Source organism: Beta vulgaris, chromosome 5 (genome assembly GCF_026745355.1).
Source record: "Beta vulgaris subsp. vulgaris cultivar EL10 chromosome 5, EL10.2, whole genome shotgun sequence".
NCBI classification, from domain to species: Eukaryota; Viridiplantae; Streptophyta; class Magnoliopsida; order Caryophyllales; family Amaranthaceae; genus Beta; species Beta vulgaris.
The window spans coordinates 56,981,294-57,005,870 of NC_079206.1; the positions used below are offsets into that span (position 1 = coordinate 56,981,294).

Sequence of the window (24,577 nt, forward strand, 5' to 3'; positions counted from 1 at the left end):
TACGGTTTTGGAGTTGCCTTTTAAAATACAGGCAACACGTAAAGATTAATTAGACTATTGAAAAAATGAATTCTAATACCTTTTTTTGTGTCGCTTGTTACTTACATAATATGCAATGCATTAGGTTTATATGTTCCCATTTTTAATAGCAGGCGATACGTTAGGTAAATAGACCTCGAATAAATTTTATTGAGCAAAATACTTATCGTGTCGCTTTTAACTAAACGGTGACGTCATAGGTTTTTGTGTCACATCTAGAATAACAGGCGACTCTATTTACCTTATTGGAAAAAAAATGAAAAAGAAAAAAGAACCAAAAGGCAACATAAATTACACGGTTACACCTAGAGCTGTCAATTCAGTTACTCGAATCGGGTTCAGGTCGGGTCATCTCAGGTTTCTAGTCATGTTCGGTCAGGTCGTGTCAGGTCATTAAATCAAACAGGTCGGGTGCAGGTCGGGAACGGTCATAATTCGGTCAGGTTTGTCTAGGTTCATTTCTTCTTTCGGGTTCGGTCGGGTTCGACGTGGTCAGTTTTGGGACAGGTTATCTTTCGTGATTATGTGGTGTCGGGTCGAGTTTATAGCAGGTTTGTAGCAGGTGCTTTCAGGTTCAGGTCATGCATGGGTCGGATACTTATCAGGTGAGGACAATAGCAGTTTGGGTCAGGTTCGAGTCGGTTCAGGTTGGTAGTTATCGGGTTATACCATACTTGGTTTCAGGTCACTTTCGGGTTGCTTCGAGTACGGAACAGGTCATGACTTTTGTGTGGCGTTACTTCAAATTTGTATCATTATTTAAGATTTCATTGAAAATCAATGCTTGAATAGTTCATCTAGTTATATGCCTTTTTATAGTAGCGTTAGTTTATGATTTATGTTACTATGTCGTGAAATCAATGACAAGTCGAGTTATCAACAATCAACAAGTCGGGTGAAATCGGGTAACATGTAGAACCAAGTCAAGTAAAATAATGTACCGGGTCACAACAGGTCTAGTAAAATCAGGTAACGGGTCGCAACAGGTCGAGTTAATGACAAGTTACGTCGAGTTATAATAAGTTTCAGGTTCTAATTGGGTCATGTGTCGAATCGGGTTCATATCATTGTCAGGTCGGGTCATTTCAGTTATCGGTCTTTTTTGGGCGGGTATCGGTTCAGGTTCAGGTCATAGAGTATCAGGTCAAGAGCAGGTATCAGTTATTATCAAGTCGAGTACAGGTCAGGTTTCAGGTGACTTGTTTTGCCAAAATTTCAGGTGCAAGTCAGTTACAGGTCATTACAGGTTCAGGTCGGGTTATCAGATCAGGTCATTTTTTTGACAGCTCTCGTTACACCCCACTCACCAAACAGTTCATGGAAGAAATAAAACATAGTGTTTTACCCAAACCTTCTTCGCCTCCGTCGTCTTCTTCCTGCAATTGTCCATATTATTCAGCAAATTTGATGGTCTTATATCAATCAATATCCTTTTCAAATTCCTTTATACATACTGAACTCAGGATCAGACCCCAATTTTCTATTCCTCGCTCTCTTTTTTTCATTCACGCTCAATGTATCGTATGTGTCACGGCTGGTGCAATGATGGAGTCCCACGGGAAGTGTGCACAGTCGCCTCTCCCAACACAATAACTGACGCTACCACCATGAGCTCGTCGAACCTGCTACTGGTCTAAGCACTTTGTAGTTGCTAATGCTCGCCGCCCATTCGCCTTCTTCGCGAATTTGTTAGCACGCAATTGCGTCGTACTTGGTGCTGCTTCACCAACGAAATTCGATATATACAGAATCGAGTAAGTTTGCTCCAACGTATGCTCAATTTTGTTTATTTAATTCTATTTGTTTGTCTGTACATGGAATTGGAAAAATATTGTTTCTTGTATTAAGGAGTATAGCAGATCATTCTAGACTTCTATATTGAATATGAGTTACTGATTTATATCATGATTTGTTATTATTGGTTCCTATATGCCGCAATAAGAAGGTGGTGTTGAGCAACGTTTTTGGAACACGATTATCTGCAACTCATAAACTTATCTCAATCAGTTATGTTAGAGAAGTCTAAGGTTCGGCCATGAATTTTAGTTCTTGTTTGTGAAACATGTTAGTTGGGATGGTAGTAGAACTACTCATTTGTTAGTTCATACGACTTCCTATTGTGCTAGCACTCACGGTCTGAGTTGATGTATTCTGATTTCACCATTATGAATTGACACCATGAATACAAGTAAATACCATGACTATTTTAGAATATAACAATCAAGACAAATGGTGCTAATAATTTACAACAAGAGGCCTCTGTATGTTTGTGAAAGAAGATATAACAAAAATCAGCTAGACTACAGAGATCTCAAATCAACTTATTGGTCTTATGGTATCTCTCAGTATCGAGGACGATACCGAGGATTTGTATTTGTTTATAAATTCTCCCGGCATAATTGAAGTTTTTCACTTATAGAAGTCGTTTTGTGCAAACACTCGAATACGGTAGTTAACATTAAATAGATGATAGTTCCTTAATTGAATTATAGGAATGATCACCTTATTCTACTAATACTAATTCATGGCAAGAAACTTGAATCACGATAATTCACGTATTGATATGTAACTTGGCATGAAACTTGAAATCCTTTGTTTGAATATATTTTATCACCGATCCCGAACTATTTCTACTACTTAATTAAATGTCATGATTTAACAGCCTGTAAAATTGAATCTATATATGCTTTTTCCTATAAAGTTGATACTATATGCGGTGTTAAAATATCACCATATGCTCCGCTTCCTTGAGATCGTAGATATGGCTTAGAAGTTGAAAATTTAATGCCCTTATGTAATGTTGTTTGAAGGACCAATTGGCGCTCATAGCTATGGTTGTCACGAAATATGTAGTATTTGAAAACATTGATTTCCACATGTAGCTTTAATGTCAAAAACAACTGGATCAATTGTGATTTTGGTTTAAGTATTGTTTGCATATGGTCACTTAATACTTTATCTTATTCTATTCTTTGTTGTAAACATGCAGGGTTTTTTTTTTTTTTGATAAGTTATATTTCCCATTTTATTCATCAACTCTTAATGGAGAAGGCTCGACTCAAAACCAGGTATTCCCCCACTAGGTGGGCGATGTTTTTATAGTGCAAATGCACACCCAATTGAGAGGAGTCCCTCACCATTTGAACCACGTTACATGATTGAACTAAATAGATTATACTACATCAATGAGTCTAACTACTCTATAACTCTATGAAGTATTACCCTTGAAGCAAAAACGCTACATAGAAAATTGATAAACATGCAAGGTTTATAGGATATTTTTCTCAACATCAAAGCTCGAAAAAGCTTACAATGTTTAATAGTTAATGTAAGTTATTAAGCTATATAAAATTTTATTCTCTTTATATTAGTTACTCTTCATATAATATATTTTTTAGAATTTTTAGTGTCCTCGACAAACCGGAGAATTTGAGTGCGGCTATTATGTCATGAAGTATATGGAGCACATAGCATCCGTTGTGTGGCAAAAAGTCAATGAAGTGCTAAAGAGATTGAGAGATTTCTTGTGAGAGAAAGTATTTCAGAGAGAATAAGAAATGTAGAGAGAGATTTTATTCCGAATGTAATGAATCAAGTGAGTTTACAGAGAGATTACAAGGCTATATATACAGAAGTTTTAACAGAATAAGTTACAACTATAACAAACTTTCTGACAAATATAACTAACTATAAAGTTTGTTATAGTTAGTTTCAATCATTAGGTGATGTGGCAGCTTGTAATAAATGCCTATCTCCAATACCCCCCCTCAAGTTGGGAGGTGGATGAGCTGGATCATACAAACCCAACTTGGACAAAAGTTTGTAGAACTGAGGAGAAGAGAGTGACTTAGTAAAGACATCAGCCAGCTGAGATTGAGTAGGTAGATAGGAAAATTGTAGTAAGCCTTCAAGAACCTTCTCTCTAGTGAAGTGGCGGTCAAGTTCAATGTGTTTGGTCCTTTCATGGAAGACCGGGTTCTTTGCAATATGTAGGGCACTTTGATTGTCACAGAAGACAGTCACAGGTTGTAGACTAGGAACACCCAACTCTTCTAGGAGCCTTACAGTCCACGCAACTTCAGAGGCAGCTACAGCCATTGCTCTATACTCAGCTTCAGAGGAAGATCTACTCACCGTGCTTTGTTTCTTAGATTTCCAGGAGATAGGAGATTTGCCAAGAAGAAGAACATAGCCAGTTACTGATTTTCTAGAATATGGGCAAGCATCCCAATCCGAGTCAGAGAAAGCTTGAAGTACCAATGTATCACAGCCTTGCAAAAGTATACCTTGACCAATGGTATGATGAACAAATCTGAGTGTATGATGTAAAGCATTGAGATGTGATGTTTGAGGGTGATGCATGAATTGGCTAAGACTTTGAACAGCAAAAGATAGGTCAGGCTTAGTGTGGGTTAGAAAATTGAGTTTGCCAACTAGGGATCTATAGAATTCAGGATTAGGAAGAAGGGATCCCTCAGCAGCATGTAACTTGAGGTTGGTAGGAAGAGGTGTGACAACCTTTTTAGAAAGACCCAACCCACAATCATGTAGAAGCTCCTTGGTAAACTTCTTTTGACTAAGGAAGATGCCTTCAGATAAGTAGCCTACTTCTATACCCAAGAAGTAATGAAGAATACCAAGATCTTTAATATTGAAAGTAGAGTGAAGATGGTGTTTAAGAGAGGCTATAGTATCAAAATTTGTACCTGTGAGCAAAATATCATCAACATATACAGCTGCTATAGTGAGATCAAGGTTATCTCTTTTAATAAAAAGACTATAGTCATTTTTTGATTAACTCAAACCTTGAGTGGTGAGTTCATCAACCAATCTTGCAAACCACTGCCTCGAGGCTTGTTTAAGCCCATATAAAGATTTGTTTAACTTGCAAACTTGCTGTTTAGGATTAGGAAACCCCAGGGGAACCTTCATGTAAACATCTTCTTTTAAGTCACCATGCAAAAAAGCATTGTTGACATCCAGTTGAAAGACAGGCCACTTTCTAAAAGAAGCTAAGGCAAGTAAGCATCTGATAGTAGGCATCTTGACTACAGGGGAGAAAGTTTCTTCATAGTCAATCCCATATCTCTGATTAAAGCCTTTAGTAACAAGCCTTGCTTTACATCTATCAAGAGAACCATCTGCTTTGAGCTTGATTTTGTAGACCCATTTATTACCAATAGGTTTCTTCCCAGGTGGAAGATCAACCAAATCCCAAGTGTGATTGTCAATTAAAGCCTGAATTTCTTTATTCATAGCCTCAGACCATTCAGGTATAGCAGCTGCAGCTTCATAGGAAACAGGTTCTGTGAGATCAAAGGAAGGGGCAGAAAGAAAAGCTTTGTGTGAAGAAGGGTAAGCATCAAAGGAAATGAGATTACACCTGTAATACCCCATATTTTTAGTATTTATTTAAATAATAAAATATTTATTTTATATTTATTTTCTAAAATAAATATTTTAAGCAAAGGGTATTTTAGTATTTTCAGTAATTTTTAATTATTTTGGCAGGATTATGGCGCCAAAATTGGATTTGTTAAGCTTTTGGTATTAAATCCTAGTCAAAAAAATTTCAGAAAACCAAAAAAAAAAAAAAAAAAAAAAAAAAAAAAATTTTTTTGTAGGGGCCATATATTCCTACGGGATTTATGGTGAATGGAGGGAGTTTTGTTTTCCTATAACTTCCAAATTTATGATGGATGTTACAAATCTTGGTTTAATCCCCCTAATTTATGGTGAAGGTTACAAACTATTTAATTTTTGAAATTAAGTACTACCTATTCTACTCCTATAAGTACCCCATACCTTAAGCCATCTTTTCCACACAAAAACTTTGAAGAATTCATACTCTCTTACTTCAAAGTTCTTCTTTCTCTTCCTATGTATTCTAGTTTTATATTTCTTATTCAAGTTTCAATTTTCTTTTGTTTAAGAAAAATATTTTCATATTTCTTACTCAAAAATATTATGCTCATGATAGATCATTCATGTTTAAATTCATGATTAAGTTCATGTGGTAGATTGCTTGTTGGTTGGCTATGAGAAAGCTCAAGTATAAGAATAAGTGAAGATACTAGTATTAGTTTGTGCAAGATCAAGGTACGTTATGTAGCTAGATCTTTTAAAATGTGGTTTATATGATAAAGTTGTTTATTATGGTTGGATTGGTTTAGAAATTTGGTTTGAAATGGTTACAATATTTTATTATTTACTCTTGGAAGTGAAAAGAAGGAATGATTTTATCAATCATTTTTATATAGAAGTTTTGTTATCCTTTTTGGAAAATTAATTATTTTTACAAGGAAAGGTTGATTGGTTTTTATGAACTTTGAATGTTCAAAAAGTTGTTTATGAGGAAAGGAGGTTTATTCATGACTTACAAGTCATATTATTATTATTTCCGCTTGATTAATATCAAGAGATTCAAAGTCCACTTGTTGGCAATTATAGTTACCCCTTGATATAGCTCCGTGATGGGATGACTAGCTTGGGGGTGTGCACACTTAGCAAAATAGAAGGGGTGATAAGAAGAGGAATTGTTTTCAGGATTATTTTTAATCCAAGTTGTTTGGAAAGAGTTTGTTCTTAAAAGGTTATTCTTGAATTATTATTCAAGTGTTTGGAAAGAGTTTGTTCTTAAAAGTTTATTCTTGAATTATTATTCAAGTGTTTAAAAGAGTTTGTTCTTAAAAGGTTATTCTTGAATTATTATTCAAGTGTTTGGAAAGAGTTTGTTCTTAAAATGTTGTTCTTGAATTATTATTAAGTGTTTGAGAATAGTTTATTCTTAAAGAGTTATTCTTGAATTATTGGTGATGGAGTTTTCAAAATGAAAAATTGTTATGAACTAACAAATGTGTTACTTATCTAGTACATTTCATACTCAGTTTTATACTGACGCGTATTTTCTTTTTTCCTATTTGGCTTTGCCCTGTTTACCTTTTTGGTAAGCAGTTTTCAGGTGAATTTTGGATGTGCATGGGAGCATACTAGGAAGGGATCTTCACCTAGATTAGGGTTTTTTTATTTTGAGTATTGAGACAATATTTACTTTTATTAATAAAGAAGTATTATTATTTTTGGTTAAAGTCTTCCGCTGCAAGTTATTTTGGTTAGTTAGTAGTTGGTTGCCGAAAGCGTGTTAGTCACGTGGCGGTAATACTCCTAAATTACTCAAATATTATTTATTAAATTATTTATTTAAAAGTGAGTAATTTGGGGGTGTTACAACACCAATGTGAGGGGAGAGAAGAAGAGAGAGTGTTGCAATAGTATTGACTGAGGTATGCAGGAGGATGATGTGATCTAGTAGAATGTCTCATAGGGGGTAAAGAAATATTAGGAGGAGAAGGTGTAGTAAAAGGAACTTGAATGGGGCTACTGAGGTCTAGCAATTCAGAAGATAGATTAGATGAAGTAGTAGGAGTAGATGAGATGCTGGGTGTGGGAGAAGAAATAGGAGAAACAAGAGAAGAATCTGGTGAAGTAGTAGGTGTAGAAGAAGGAGGAGTAGGGATGGTAGGTGGGTGATTATCAGAATAAAGACTGTCAAAGCAATCCATAGAAGAAGAAGGAATAAAGATAGGGGTAGAATCATGATGAGTAGAGAAATGAAAAGGAAAATGCCTTTCATGAAATGAGACATCTCGAGAAACCATTATCTTATGAGTTACTAGATTGTATACTTTGTAACCCTTTTGTGTAACAGAATAGCCAATAAACACCCCAGGTTATGCTCGTGGATCAAATTTAGACCTATGGACCTTTGTTGTAGAAATGTAACAAAGACATCCAAAGATCTTTAAGTGACTGAGAGATGGTGGTTGATGAAAAAGTTTAGTGTATGGTGTGAGGTTGTTAAGGCTAGAAAGTGGCATTCTATTAATAAGATAGGCTGCACAGACCACACTATCTCCCCAAAACTTAGTAGGAACATGAGAATGAAGAAACAAGGCTCGAGCTGTTTCTAATAAATGCCTATGTTTGCGTTCAACCACTCCATTTTGTTGTGGAGTCTCTGAACAGCTAGTCTGGTGAATGATACCATGTTGCTTATACAGAATTTTCATTGCACCTTCTGTAAGTTCCTTGGCATTGTCTGATCTGACACACAAGACCTGAGCTTGAAATTGAGTAGCAACATACTGAAGGAAATCAGTAAGGATGGAGACAACCTCAGTTTTATATCTCAAAAGATGCACCCAAGTAAAACGAGTGTAATCATCTACAATTGTAAGAAACTGATTACATCCTGTGTGAGTCTTTATTCTATATGGACCCCACACATCTACATGAAGCATTTCAAAAGCCTTAGTAGTCTTGATGCTACTCTTAGGAAATGGTTTCCTAGTTTGCCTTGCAGCTGGGCAAACTGTACATATAGTGTCATGTAGGAGAGACTTTGCATTGCAATCAGGTAATGCCAAATTGAGTTGATTAAATGGAAGGTGTCCAAGTCTGAGGTGCCATAACTTGGCAGTATCAACAGCAGATAAGCAACTTCTTGTGATAGCAACAGGTGGAGAAGCCACATGAGAGTCAGCAACATTGTATAATCCTGCTTGAAGATTACCAAGAAGCATGGATTGACCTTTCTGAGAAGGGTCCTGAATAAAACACTTGTCAGGAGTAAAGAATATATGACAATTAAGATCTCTACACAATTTATGCACTGAGAGTTAATTGAATTGAAAGTCAGGCACATGTAAAACATTGTGGAGAGTAATATCTTGATTCAAAACAATAGAACCAATGTTCTGTATAGCAATTTGCCTACCATCAGGTATAGTAATATGGTGTTGTGGTCCAGAAACAGGAGAATAAGAATGAAACCATGATATATTGTTACATATATGGTCAGAAGCTCCACTGTCCAGCAGCCAATTAGTATTCAAGCAAGAAATAAAACATTGTGTACCTGCCATCATAGCATGACTAGACTCATGATCTGCTTCTTTGTCAGCATTTGAAGAAGATAATGGAGTAGATGGCTGCTGATTGTTAAGTAAAGATACTAAGTGATTGTATTGGTCAACTGAAATCATCTCTGGAGTAACAGATGTTCCATGAGAAACAGTCACTGATGCTGCAACCTTTCTATCTTTTGGTTTGTAACCAGGTGGATAACCATGCAATTTGAAACATCTATCCACACTGTGACCAGGTACTTTGCAATGAGTACAAAAGTAATTAGCTCCTGGCCTTTTATTACCAGTCTGTTGTCTGGTACCAAAAGAAGGCTTATGTTGTGAAGAAAAAGGAGGTTTGTATCTGGTTTTATCAGCCATATAAAAGCTAGGGATTCAGTATTAGTTGCAAGTTGTGTAAATTCTTTGTGCCTCTCTTCCTGAGCAAAAATATGATAGGCTTGTGAAAGTTTGGGAAGAGGTTGTGTCATCAACAGGTTACCTCTAACAGTAGAGAATGTGTCATTTAGTTTCATCATAAACTGAATCAGCTTATGCTCTTGCTCTCTAATGTGAACCTTCTGTGTTAAGCCACAGGTACACTTATTACAAGTGCAATAAGGCATAGGATTTGCATCATGTAATTCATCCCAAAGAGTTTCATTAGAGTGTAAAATTCTGACACATTCATAGAACCTTGACTGTATCTGCTAGTTTTTGTTCTAGAGAGTAAACCTGAGTCATTGAAGATTGACCAAACCTATCCTCCAAGTCTCTCCAAATTTCAAATGCTGTTGTGAAGAACAAACACTCTTCTTGATAGTGTTATCAAGATTAGTGTGTAACCAGGAAATGACCATATTATTGCAACGTTCCCAAGCCTTATACTCAATTGTATCAACATTAGGAATAGAAATACTGCCATCTACAAACTTCAGTTTATTTTTAGTTGATAACATAATCAACATAGAACGTTTCCAATCATTCACTACTAGAAAAAGAACGATTTGCGTCCCCTGATTTGCGTTGCACAGACACGGAAACGACGCACAGGTGGGATTTGCGTCGCATGTGGGAGGAGTGCGACGCACAACATGGCCCATTTGCATCGCACCTGCTTTAAATGCGTTGCAAAAGCCAAATGTGCGTCGCATACCCTGACTCATGCGACGCAATAAAAAAAAAAATCAAACTATGTGCGTCGCACGTCTTTTAGGTGCGTTGCAAAATACCCAATTTGCAACGCACCTCTCTAATGTGCGACGCATATTAAGGAGAGGCCCACTTCAGAAACCTTAGCCTCACTTAATCACACGCCCTCTCAATTCTCAGCCACTCTCCCTCCCTCTCAATTCTCAGCGCCTCTTTCTTTCTCTCTCTCCCTCTCTCTCTCTCTCTCTCTCTCTCTCTCTCTCTCTCTCTCTCTCTCTCTCTTCTCAAACACCGCCTCTTTCTCTCTCTCTCTCTCTCTCTCTCTCTCTCTTCTCAAACACGGCGTCCATTTCGTCGAATTCGAGTGCTGAACGAACGAAATCTCCGTCGCACGTCTATCAGAAACCTTATTTCGTTCGCACGTCTATCAGCGCCTCCATCTCTCTCTCTTCGTTGCAAAAGCCAAATCTCCGTCGAACACCGCGTCGAACACCGCCTGCAAACACCACCAACGACATCAGATTCGTTATTTTCTCAGGTATTTTTTAGTTCAAATTTTATTCTGAATTTCTTTGTTTTGTCATATTTATGTTTATTTTTTAAATTTGAAGAACGAGATTTCTTTCTGTTAGATCTGGTTTTTAGCGATTTGAAGAAAGAGATTTGAAGAACGAGATTGAAGAACGAGATTTGAGAAGAATGAGATCTGGTTTTTGGCGAATTTGTTCGTTCCATTTCGCGATTTGTAATTTTTTTTTAAATATATTTAATGAAATTTCTGTTTGTTAGATCTGTTTTTTTTTTAGGTTTAGTTTTTTAATTTCGTTTTTTTGTTGTATGTTAGATCTGAATTTTTAATTTTTGATATGATTTTTGAGACGGTTGCATCATCGAGTATATTGTATTACAGAGTCATCATTATTGGTACAGTACAGCAGTATTTCTGTATCTCTGTTGTTGTACAGCAGTTATTTTGCAATATTGTATGTTTGAATGATTTGAATTGTCCTCCATCTTTTTTTGTTGTTTGAAGCACAACAATATTTCTGTATCTCTGTTGTTGTACCATTTCAAGTTTTTAAGTTGTTGACCTTGTTGTATCTCTGTTGTAGTACCATTTCGAGTTTTTTTAATTAAAAAAAAAAAAATTTAAAAAAATTGCAATTTGCGTCGCACGTAGCCCAAGGTGCGACGCAAATCACTCATCTGCGTCGCACCCTAGGTGATGTGCGACGCACATTACCCTTTGAGCTTGGTGTTGTTGGGCTGGGTAGCCATCTGCGTCGCACCGTATACAACGTGCGACGCAAATAGCTAACTAATCTGCGTCGTTTCCGCATACGACGCAGATCGTTTCTGAGTCATTTGCGTCGAGGGCTTTGGCGTCGCACCATAGTCCGACGCAAATAGGCGCCTCACATCCGACGCAAATTGCCTTTTCTGTACTAGTGATTGTAACCTGTTCCATTGAACTTGACTGACACTATTTGACTAACGTTCGTATCAGAAGGATGGATGTAGAAAATGCTTGAAGGAAGTTGATTAGGAGGTAAGATGTTAGATGTAATAGATGCAGATTCAGCCATATAGTCATATTTTAATCAGTTCAGAAGGAAAGAAAATGAGGTAATATTTGAACAAAAGCGAAGAGAAATATGAAGATTCAATAGTCTTTCAGTAGAATCTTAATCAGTAATAGGTAGATTTCAGAAAAAGAGTAGAAGAATTTCAGATAATATGTGCGGAATTTCAGAATTTCAAAGAAATATGTAAATGAACCCAATCAATCAGAGGATCGCAAATGAAAAACATAATGATTTCAGAAAGAAGAACAAGATCACCTCAGAATCTTGATGATAACGTTTTTCGCATTTAGCCTGATGAATTCCAGATGTGAAGAACAACTTCCACCATCACAGATTGAACCAGAATGAATCCGAGATTTTCAGTTAAAGAAATGAGCTAAGAATCTGTAATTTCCAGCTCTGATACCATAAAGAGATTGAGAGAGTTCTTGTGAGAGAAAGTATTTCAGAGAGAATAAGAAATGTAGAGAGAGATTTTATTCAGAATGTAATGAATCAAGTGAGTTCACAGAGAGATTACAAGGCTATATATACAGAAGTTTTAACAGAATAAGTTACAACTATAACAAACTTTCTGACAAATATAACTAACTGTAAAGTTTGTTATAGGTAGTTTCAATCATTAGGTGATGTGGCAGCTTGTAATAAATGCCTATCTCCAATAAGTGCAAAAGGTGTTAATACTAATTTTTAACATAATTCCTATATTGACTTAAATTATGAAAATTTAGCAGTATCATCGCCACAAGTTACTAATAACTCTATTTTTTGGTTTTTTGGTTTTTTTGTTTAGCATTTCTGTGGAGCCTTCTTCTCAAAAGGATATTGATGATATAGAAAGAGATGGTGCAAAATTTTTATTAATTATTGTTTGTAGTATTTTAAATATGGTGCAAAATTTTTATTAATTGTTGTTTGTAGTATTTTAAATATTATAATCTTGAAGTAAACGATATGAAAAGGCATGTGTAATGCTACAATGTAAAAATTATTGAATTATCTATTAATATATTGACACTTTGATGTTATCTTCTAGTAGGGGTTGTTGTTAAGCTTTTAGTAGTAATATTTAGATATTGCGTAGAAATAAAAACAGGGATCTAATGCGTCGTATTCAATTAATAGGCGGCACGAAAGCTTTTAATTAGAAAGCGCGAATTTTATTGTGTCACCTCTTATGTAGCAGAGGACTCCATTGCCCTTTAAACTTTTCCAAAGTGTACCTATTGTGTCGCCTATTACTTATTCAAGCGGCTCATAAAGTCAATTTTTCTCATGGGAAAAAGGCCTATTACCTCGCCTAATACAATGAAGACGACGCGAAAAATGAGTTTATGCATCGCCTGAAACATAAAAGGCGACGCGAAAGGTGAGTTTATGCGCCGCCTAAAACATAGAAGGGGACGCGAAAGGTGAGTTTATGCGTCGGTTCATAGTCGACTCTATAGAATGGACTTTATCGTGTCGGTAGCTATGGAGTCCCCTCTTTGGCGACTGCATAGGGTGTTTTGAGGTGACTCTATAGGGTGTTTTTGTAGTAGTAGAAGGAGTTAATCAAATAACTAAATAAAACACTCAAGTAAGTTATAATGTAATTAAATTTATCGAACGAGTTAATCAAATAACTAAATAAAACAATTGACTAATTTATTATAGAAAACAATTGTGTAAGTTACATAAACAAGGGTTCCCCCAATACAAAAACATGTGTTCCCATGCATAAACAATGTTTCAACTTACACAAACAAGTTGAAATATTATAAGAGTTCCAAATATATACCAACTAATTAATTCAATGAGTTATTATCTAATTGAATTAAAAGGAGTTAATCAAATAACTAAAAACTTAAGTACGTTATTATCTATTTGGATTGAGTACATTATTATGTAATTGAATTGAACGAATGAGTTAATGACTTAACTGAATTGAACTTGAGTAGGTTGTTATGTAATTGAATTGAATTGAATAAGTTGTTTTCTATCGTAATGTATATAATTAGTCATTTACTACTCCATATGGATGACCTCAGAATAATTTAAACTTACTCGTACTAATTTTAAGTAGACGAAAAAAACATGTTTACACTATAACTAGTCCTGTATTAATTTAACCCTTTTCTAAACTTTTTTTAATTTATTATTTATGTTATTTTTGAAAAGCCATTGATGTCCTTTCCTTTGCAAACCCACCTACTTAAATAACAATTATAAATATTACAAAATATCCACAAATATTACTCTTTATAAATAAGTGCATAAATATTAATAATACTCTGAATTAAAGAATAACATAAATATTGCACCAAGTTTTTATTTACCCTACTTCTATATTTACAAATCGAGTTATAAACTTAAAGAATAATCTAAGGGATTATATATTAATGAGATTAGGAGATACATAGGAGATTGTTTTTTTTTTTATCCGGCAACTTTTTCTCTACTTTGCTTTTAATTTTGCGTGTAGAGAAAGTCATCAGGAAAAAGGATGAATATGAAATCGGATCCCAGGTTTTGAATACCACGTTCTTATAATTTAATCAACTAAGGTTATGTTCAGTTCACCTTATTTTTACTTATTTCAGATCTAATCAGATCAAATCAGATCAGATTAGAAAAAATAAGTTAAGATCAGATCAGATCAGATCAGATCAGATCAGTTCAGATCATGCTTATATTTAAAAATCATTATTACTATTAAATATCTTTCATTACATATTTGTAAAAATTATAATAATTGAATATTAATAAAGTACTCATTGAGACGAATCAAACAAGACCCCACATGACTATATTTTTTTTATATATTGAGAAAAATCTAAAAGATAAGATCTTGTAAATCAGATCAGATCAGATTAGAAAAAATAAATTCAGATCAGATCACATAAGTTCATATCAGAAAATTTCAGATTAACTAAACATGGCCTAAATATTGACATTCACCTCTCTCTATTTCTTTTGCAGAAACTTTTCCAAAAAGGAGTTAGGTAGTCAAAATCACATTGTCTTGTTATTACAAAACTTTTGCACTGACTTCAGTTCCACATATTTATAAGTTTTATAACTGGCGAACATTGACGAGACAGGGGTAGGCGCTAATGGTCTTTCGAAAAGAAATCGGATCTACTATAAGAATACAGCAATCCCTTTTATTTCAGCTAATTATCTCAATAAAAAATTACTTAAAGGCAACAAAGACAGGGGACATATACATGATGTTGAACCTCAACCTAGCCTTTTGGATTCTTTACACTCTCCACCATTACGTGATAAGAAAATATGCACTATCTGCTTGCCTTAATGCGATTAGTGGAAGGAGGTACTGTAGGAGTATTTCTTTTGGTCTGCCCATAGAACAATGAAAAGAAAGCCAAACAATACTCAAGATTCCACAACTTATTTGCGTGAACTCCAAAGTTTTAAGGTCGGTATGAACGTTTGGTATCACCATAAATTTCCGGTTTATAGTTTTAGAACTAAGTTTTAAGTTCGGATTATGTCTCAATTATTTATATTTTTTATTTATTAATATTTTATTTTAAAATAATTACATCAAATATCACTTAGTTAGTGATTAAGATTTTATATATAACATGCAAGTCATGGAATTAAATATTCGTTATATAATGCATTATTTTATAGTACGTGATGCATTGCATGAAATAAAACAACTAACTCAAGATAATACTCCAACTTCATGGTTGAGGAAGGGAATGACCACCACATTACACAATGCTTTACAGGATAAGGGATTTTGTGGACATAAGAATCATTTTAAAACATAAATTATGATAACCTGTCTATGGTTGGTTAATTGCACACGTGGAAAAATTCTAGTGCAAGAAGGAGGATTCCACGTGACACATAAATAAATTTTGACAAGCACACCTTTAAATTATTTGTATAGATATATTTTAGAGGTTATATGATTTATGTTGTATAATAATTAACAAATTTAAAATTAGTCAAACTTAAACTAATTATCCTATCCTTGTATTACTTGAAAACTAACAAAACAAATGAGATATTTGGAACGGAATATGAAACAAATGGGTTTCCCGCAACAATGGTGCAAATGGATTGGCTCGAGTATATCAAAAACCTCGACATCCATACTTATCAATGGATCTCCCTTTCCCCAAAGGGGACTACGACAAGGTGATCCCTTCTCCTCCTTTCTCTTCATTCTTATTATGTAAAATCACAATCTTTTGATTCAAAAATCCACCTTAATGGGACATTTTCATCTCACTAATGGAGGCTCTCCATGATTACCCACCTCCAATATGCAGATGACATCATAATCTTCAGCCCCTAAACCTTGATTACCTTATGAGCATAAAAAAAGCCCTCATCCTCTTTCATAAAGCTCCATCATAGGAATCAATACAAAGAGTTCTCGGATCCAACAAACAGCCAACTCCCTCCTTCGCAAGATAGAAAGCCTACCGCTTTCCTATTTGGGATTACCAATTGAGGTTTCCACTTCAAGGCTCAATATGTGGGATCTTGTTCTTGATAGAATAAGAAAAAAATTAGCCACATGGGAAGGTAGACCCCTATCATTAGGGGGTCGCTCAATTCTCATGAAATCATCTTTAGCGAGTCTTCCTTTGTATTGCATGTCCCTTTTCCGTACCATTGATGGTGTCATGTTAAAGATAAACTAATGGGCCCTTCTCGAGTTGCCAAAAATTCATGGTGGGCTAAATATGGGTAATCTGATTTCCTCAATCAAAACCTAGCCCCTGCTCTTTAAATGGGTATGGCGCTTTTTTTGGAATCCCCGTCTCTATAAATATCACTAAACAGAAAGAAATATGGTTATTCCCCATCCTTCACATTCCTTGACCTAGCTACTCCTTCTCAAAGCGGGCCCTGAAAAATAATATATCAAACCATTTTTTAAAACCCTTCTGCCAAAAATATTATGATGTCAAGCTTGAAGAAAAAAACACGAGAATGGGCAAAAATTCTCTTTTCTGGCATGGTCTTTGGTCAGAGATAAACCCCTCAAATCCACATGTCCTAGATTCTTCACTATAACCACCACTCCAAATGTTGTTATCTCTTCCGTGGGATTCTGGGATGGTGTTAAGTCGATTTGGAGCCTTGAGTGGGTCAGATTCCTCCGCCTGCAAGATTTAGTGGGCTTGACTTTCTCTACCAGCTTCTAGATGAAGTTGTTTTCTCTCGTGATAGTCCTGATACCCTTGTATGGGCTCCATACAAATCAGGAGAATTCTCGGTCAAATCCTTGTCCATGCAGTTGCTAAGTCCTCATTTAGCGGGCAAACTGTTGCTATAAAGGGATTATGGAGAGGTTTGATCCCCCATCGTATCGTGATCTTCACATGGTTTGCATTGCTTGGCAAAGTAAATACCCAAGCAAAACTGGCCTCTTTGGGTATTATTCTTGTAGAAGAATCCATATGTTTCCTTTGTGGGAACTCAGTCGAAAGCAATGACCACTTGTTCATTCATTGTCTTCTATCTTACCATCTATGGAGTTGGTGGTTGCAGTTATGGAATGCCAAGTGGGTATTCCCTCTCTCAGTGCGAGTGGCCATTGATCAATGGGCTTCTCCTATTAAAGGCCAATTCATTAACGAAGTATGTAGTGTAATTTTTTTCACAATAGTGTGGACAATTCGGCGAATGCGTAACTCTCGGATCTTTGAGAAAAAACACTTTTCATCTGAATTGCAAGATATGGTGCTGACAAAATTAATTAAGCTTGTGGATTTCCGACTAAGGAGATCCATTCCCATTCTCCACTAGCAACATCATCTACAATCCCCTTTATCTTTGTTGGAGTGGCTTCCCCTTATTTACCCCTACAAAATTACCCTAAAAAATTGCGTCCAGGTTACCACTTCCATTACATGTGCTAAAGTGGAATGTTGATGACTCGGTGAACCCATCTTACTCTCAATATTCAATTAGGGGTGTTCTTAGAGATGATGGTGAGAAATTCATATGTTTATTCTCTTCCCGAATCCCCCAATTGAGATCAGTCCAGCGGAAGTATTTGTTATTCATATAGTGGTTAAAATCTCCATGAGTGACCAACAAATTTGGCATCATCAAGTCATCATTGAATCTGACTCTTGCAACCCTATCAATTGGTCCAACAAAAAAAATGAAGGCCCTTGGAACCTTGCTTTCACCTCAATTTTATCTTAAACTCAAGTAAGAGTGTGATGAACTTACCCATAATTCATAGAGGTTGGAAATCAAAATATGTAGTTGATTCGTTAGCTAAACATTGGCTTAATCGCTCCAATAATGAGTTCATTGCTTGTGTATGATTCTTATGTAATACTTCAGTGGTTCCTATCTCTATTTTCATGTAACTTGCTGAACTTTCACCATCTTGTTTGATGGTCATTTTTAATTGGGCTTAAAGCTATTAATGAATGAAAACAAAAAATTATCAAACAAAAAAAAAAAAATGAAAAAATCTTCAATTTTTCATATTTGATTTTTTAGCTTAATAGAAAATGAAACTGCAAATGAAAAGTTGACCAGCAAACCTATGACCCTAAGATCTTGACCAAATTGATAACAAAAAAATCATTTCCATATGTAGTTGAGATACGTGAATAAATTCTATTGACTTAAGTGGAATGCTTTTCTAATTCGGATAAGTAGCAATAAAGTTTGATAAATTATTTGGATTATTCATATCTCCAGTTATACGCTATGGACTACGTAGATAAAAATCAAGCCTCACAACCTTGGGGACCTTTTCAACCGGAGCAGTTAACGTTTGATACAATGCTAGTAGATAATCATTCACTATTTTGACTGGAGCGGTTGAAATTTTTTCCACTAGTGCACGCTCGGTCTCGCCGCGTTATTGATCATATCATTCCTCCGGCGACCACTAAAGAAAGGTGTCACTCCCCACTACTAAGGAAATCGAATTATGGTCTACTCTTAATGCTACCGTGCTTCGGTGGACTTATTCCACCATCTGCAATGACCTTTTGCACACCATCATTGAGCCTGATGCAAAAGCCATAGATGCGTGGAACCGATTGCGTGACATCTTCCAAGATAACGAACACTCCCGTGCCGTTACCTCAGAACGAGAATTCTCATACACTCATATGCAAGATTTCTAGAATGCCTCGGCATATTTTCAACACCTCAAATATCTCTCTCGTCAATTATCGAATGTGGGTGCTCCCATTAACAATAGCAGGCTTTTTGTCCAGCTTGTCTAGGGTCTAACTGAGGCTTATAACAACGTCAAGACATTGATTCGACAATCCAACCCACTCCCTCAATTTTATCAGGCAAGATCTATGCTCACTCTTGAAGAAGCTAGTTTAGCCAAGATGGCCGCCAGCATGTCTGACTCGACCTTCCTTTCCTCTACACCCAAGGAAATGGTTGAATCCTCTTCAACCCTTGACTATAAACCGCAAAATTGGAGCCGTCACAACCATAAAAAATTACGCCAAAATTAAGAAAAACCACTCATGTGATCGTGGTTGACACTCTGGCAAAGGTGGCGGAGGTCGCGATAGTTCTGGCAGTGGGCCACCTAGAGGTGGTGATGGCGATTGAGGGGGTGTTCCTTAGCAATAACATCATCAATGGCCTCCCGCCACTTTCTCACATTATCATACTTGGGCATGGTCCCAACCCTCCACTGGTTGGGCCAACCCATTCTGCCCGTACCTTGGTCAAACTTAAGCCAAGCCCACTAGTCCCTTGCACTAACAATCCAGCATTCTTGGGCCTCGTATCCAACATGCCTATTACACAAAGGCTTTTGTTCGTAATGATATTGATGCGACTTTCACACCATGAGTCTCACGCCATCGTACCCCAATTGGTAGATGGACAGCAGTGCCACATCTCACATGACTTCTACTCTAGGTAATCTCTCGTACTATTTTCATTTGGGTAATCATCATGGTATAGTAGTCGAAAATGCCCATTCTATTCCAACTTATGGTTATGGTAGCTCTTAATTATCGCCCCCATCTTCCTCTATGCCTCACCAATGTCTTACACGCGCCTAATATTATTGTTAAAATTTTGGTTTTCTTTCGCAAATTTACTATCAATAATAATGATTTTGTGGAGTTTGACCCTTTTGGATTTTCTGTGAAGGACCTACAGACGGGGGTGTCTCTCATGAGATGTGAAAGTAAAGGTGACCTTTTCCCTCTCACCACTTCCTCTCCTCAAGCTAAAAATCTCTTCTTTCGCTGCATTACCCTCGTCATTGTGGCATGATCGATTAGGACACTTGGGCGCTAATATTTTACATTCTATGTGCCAATATAAAAGGTAAATATATTGTTTATATTATGTTGTATGTAAATGATATTATCTTGATAACCTATCCTAAGTCTCTAGGACAACATATCATCTCTCCTCTCAATTCTGAATTTGCTATGAAAGATTTGGCTCCCAGGTGGTGTGTTACGAAACTGCTCGGGAGAATTCAAGTGTGTTTTTTCATGTCCCATCCCTCATATTGAGATCAATAGTGCCGAAATATGGGCTATCCACAGAGCCCTAAGCATCACAATTCGAAACTATTCATTCCGGCATCAACATGTGATAATTGAATCCGATTCTCAAAATGCGGTGCTATGGTGTAATGCCGAAACTAGAGGTCCGTGGAATCTGGCATTTGCCCTCAATTTCATTTGTAACGCCTTGAAGGCTTGGATGAATATTTCCATCACATTCAAAGGGAGAGAGACTAACTTCGTCGCTGATGCTTTGGCGAAACAAGGGATCCAAAGAACCGATGATTTTGTCGCATGGCTGTAAGGAGCATCTATGCCCCGTCAAAGGATTTATTGGCTGCTGTGTGGAATTGGATGAGGTTGTAATAGTACTGTCATGGGCTCCTTTTTTTTTAGTTCATGTAATGGTGGTATTGTATGGGGTGATTTGTAACTCTAGTTTTATTTCACTGCTTGAACAATGTGGCATCTCTTGTATTTCTTTGATGGAGGGAATAGGTGTCCCCCCTACAGGGTGTGTGTATCACTATGAAAGTTCCTCTCTTTGAGGGGATACCTTGTTGGGGGTTGATTCCTCTTCTCTCTTGAATTTTAATGAAATACAATCTACTTATAAAATAAAAAAAGACTTGGCTCCCCGTATCATATTTTCTTGGATTGCTTACTCGTTACAAAATGGCCTATTTCTTTTCCAAAAGAAATATGCTGAGGAAATCTTTGAGTGTTCTGGCATGTCCTCTTGCAAACCTTCGTCAACTCCGCTTAATGCCAAACCGAAGTTAAGCACCACCTCCAACACTCCGTATGTCGACCTTTCTCACTATTGCAGCTTAGCAGGTGCCTTATAATATCTTACTTTTACAGGAACATACATCTCCTATGTAGTCCAACAAATATCTTTCTTCATGCACAGTCCCCTGGACATACATATGCATGCTCTCAAAAGCATTGTGCGCTATATTAAAGACCTTCATCTATATCCGTCCTCTACTTCCACCCTTATCTCCTACACTGATGCTGACTGGGTTGGTTGTCTGGATACCCGTCGTTCTATTTCAAGTTACTATGTCTTTCTTGGTGATAACTTCCTCACATGGTCCTCCAAAAAGCAAGCCACTTCGTCCCGTTTTAACTCCGAAGCTGAATATCGTGGTGTTGTCAATGTTGTTTTTGAATCTTGTTGGCTACACAACATTCTCCTTGAGCTCCATTGTCCTATTCAGAAAGTTACCTTGGTTCATTGTGATAATGTTAATACTCTATATCTTTTGGGTAATCATTTTCAACACTAAACATATTAAGATGAATATCAATTTGCTCGTGAAAAGGTTGCACGTGGACAAGTTCGTGTTCTTAATGTCTCGTCTAGACATCAGATTGCAGATATGTTTATAAAAGATCTCCCATTTATCCTCTTTGAAGACTTTAGGGACAATTTTGAAATTCATACTCCTTCTGCTTTGACTATGGGGGTGTAATAGAAGATATGTAAATATTTTCTGTTTTAGTTAATATTCTTTGTAATTAAGCATTTGTATATTGCATATTTAGTTTCCTAAAATATAGCTTGTCCACTTGTATAAACTCTTGGAAAATCAATGACAAAGTCACGGATGATCTTTCTTCAATTAGCACCACGCACATGATACATGTGACTTGTGAGTTGTGAGATAGGAAACAAATTGAGCTTCAAAAAAAACCAAGCAATATAATTCATGAATGATGATGCTAATATAAATATCTCATGAACATCTAAAATGTATATTACTCTTATTTACAAGTTTAAGGTGATGTGGACGCATAATAGCTTATTGTAAGTCGTTATAAATTATTTCTACTAATAAAAATAATAAATCACATAGTAAAGTCGAAGTTATTCAATTTTACAATAATTTATTCATAGTTCATTTCATATAATTTATTTTTGAATAAAGTCTTATATAAAATTTTGTGCACCGTATAACTTCAACGGGTGTAAGTCGAGTTCGAACAGTTATGGTATCTTATGGACTATGGTTGAGATTCTAAATCAGTGGAAATATTGGGGATAAACTATTGGTACTTGTTAAACAAATAGATAAGATATGGTAGTTTAAGAATTTCACTTAGCATCATATGGATTTGACTAAAGTTGGTCTTGATATACTCACTTTCCACCTAGAAGAGTGTAAAATTGACTAAAACTCATGTTGCTTTCTCTTCCGAGAAGCATCTTTTTGGTAAACATAATGTCGTTGCATTATTGTTTGATTAGTTGATACGCCACTAAAACATGTGGAAGTGAGTATGTATAGCAAACTTGGAGAAGCATTGAGATGGGAAGAGAATAATCCAAAAAATATTGAGATCTCCAAATATATATACTCCCTTTGATTTATGATAATCTGACTCAATCATTATAAATACGCATTTGAAAAATAGCGCAAAAAGTTGGATCTATTTTCTTTACTTTATTTAACGAGGTCAAAAAATGTGAATTTATTATATTTTAAATGAGATAAGAAGCATGAAAGAGAGAGTGTGTAGGCTGATAATGATTAAAATATTCTATATACTTCAAGAAATGAACCGAAAAAAAAGTAGGTGGAAGTTCAAAATACGGTGGGAGTATATATTCTCTTTGTCTGCCCCTCGTCTGATCCCCACAAAAGGGTCATTATAAGTATTAGATACATTATCTAAAATGTCATTCTTTGAGGAATTTATGAGTAAATCACGTATCAATTAATGTAATCAATGCTTAGTTATTGCTCCATATTTTCACTTTAAACATGAAATATGTAAGTCTACGGGTTGCATATATCATTAACATTAGTTCTATATGCATGAGAAAAGGTGCTTTTTTCTATTATGAGAGACAATACCAACTATTGATAATTTTTTAGTTTTGCGGTAATAAAAATACAATCCAACAACTTATGAAATTAATTGTCATAAATACAAGAAAATAAGGCTTATGCATATTAATTATAAATGTGTATCGATTTTTTTAATTAGGATATATTCCGTCCGTTTCTAAATTTATGCATAAATAACATATCCAATAATAATTTGGTCTCGATGCAATCATGTATACATATTTACTTCTCCAACTAAAAATTAAATATGTTCTTGCATTTACAATCAGATCATAATTACGTAATATGCTTCAAATAATTAAAAATCATACACATATAGAGTAAGCTAAATCATTTACATGTTTAAAGATAATTCATAATGAAAATCACACACTCTCGCAACCAAACAAAAAAGAAAATAAAGTTGTACCAGAAAATTTCTCGAGGAATCATAGACTGCCAATCTGAAAGTTTTGGTTAACATGCCCAATATTTTCACTGTTCATGTCAATTTCATCAAGCTATTTCTACAAATTCCAAAGGCACTCTATCAATCAATTAACCGTAAATCGTGTCTTTCTTTTCTTGAATCTTTAATCACAAATCTGAAAGAGGAGCTAGCTTTAATAAACTCCTCTAACATATTTTTTTTTTTCCTATGAGTTTATACACCTCAAAATCTCAAATGAGTATAGTGTAGTCAAGAAGTAGGTGAAGAACTCTCACAAACTACCTCACCTTCAACCTCCTTTCTATGGAAGTTTCTGTGGCATCCACAAGCTGCACATATAAGCGCGTTGTTAGTTCCTTCTGCACCACTCGCCATGAATTCTCTGCACCCATCTACTGCATAACCTCCTATACTCGCCGCATGATTCTTTTGACACTCTCCATATCGAATAACCGACGAATTGTAGTTTCGCCGCGATCCTTGATCTCTTTTAACCACCACTTGCCTCTTCTTCATCATCACATATAATGTGATCTCACTTCACTTTCTTATATGAAGTATGCACAAAAAAGACATGAAACTACAAGAGCAAAAGAGAAAAGTTCAATGAAATTTGGTAGAAAAACCCTAACCCTAGATAGTATACTTATAGCGATGAGATAGTGGCTAACTTATTATTATTATTATTTTTTCCTACTATGATTTATAACATAAGCTTAAATACTATTCTTTTTTTATTACCTGGAGGAAGAATTCCTGTGTGGGTATGTATTGTTATGATATCCTGGATTCGAGTAATCAACGGTTAGATGATATGATCCAAGAATGGAACATGAAGAAGTGAATCTCAATGAAGAAAGGGAAGTAAGAAAAAGAAGAAGAAGCAAACAAGGATATATGTTGTGGGCTCTAAGAAAAACTTACAATATCTTGAAGAGGGAGGAGGACCATAAACATCTTTTCATGATATATAAAAAAAACCCTAGATAAGAGAGAATGATGATTCAACTGCTTGATAATGGGGACATAAAAGGAAAAGGAGAAAGGTAAGAATGGACTTTATTTGTGGGTAACCCTCTATTCAAAGGCTTTTCCCTTTACATTATGGGTA

General features: G+C 35.7%; 1 protein-coding gene across 1 annotated transcript; it reads right to left on the reverse strand.

The window, feature by feature from the left end:
• Positions 1 to 23,715: 23,715 nt before the first annotated feature.
• On the reverse strand, positions 23,716 to 23,982 carry LOC104894053 (mini zinc finger protein 1). The gene has a single exon (XM_057394790.1). It carries the CDS (start codon positions 23,980 to 23,982, stop codon positions 23,716 to 23,718), a length of 267 nt encoding a protein of 88 aa, XP_057250773.1.
• Positions 23,983 to 24,577: the final 595 nt, after the last annotated feature.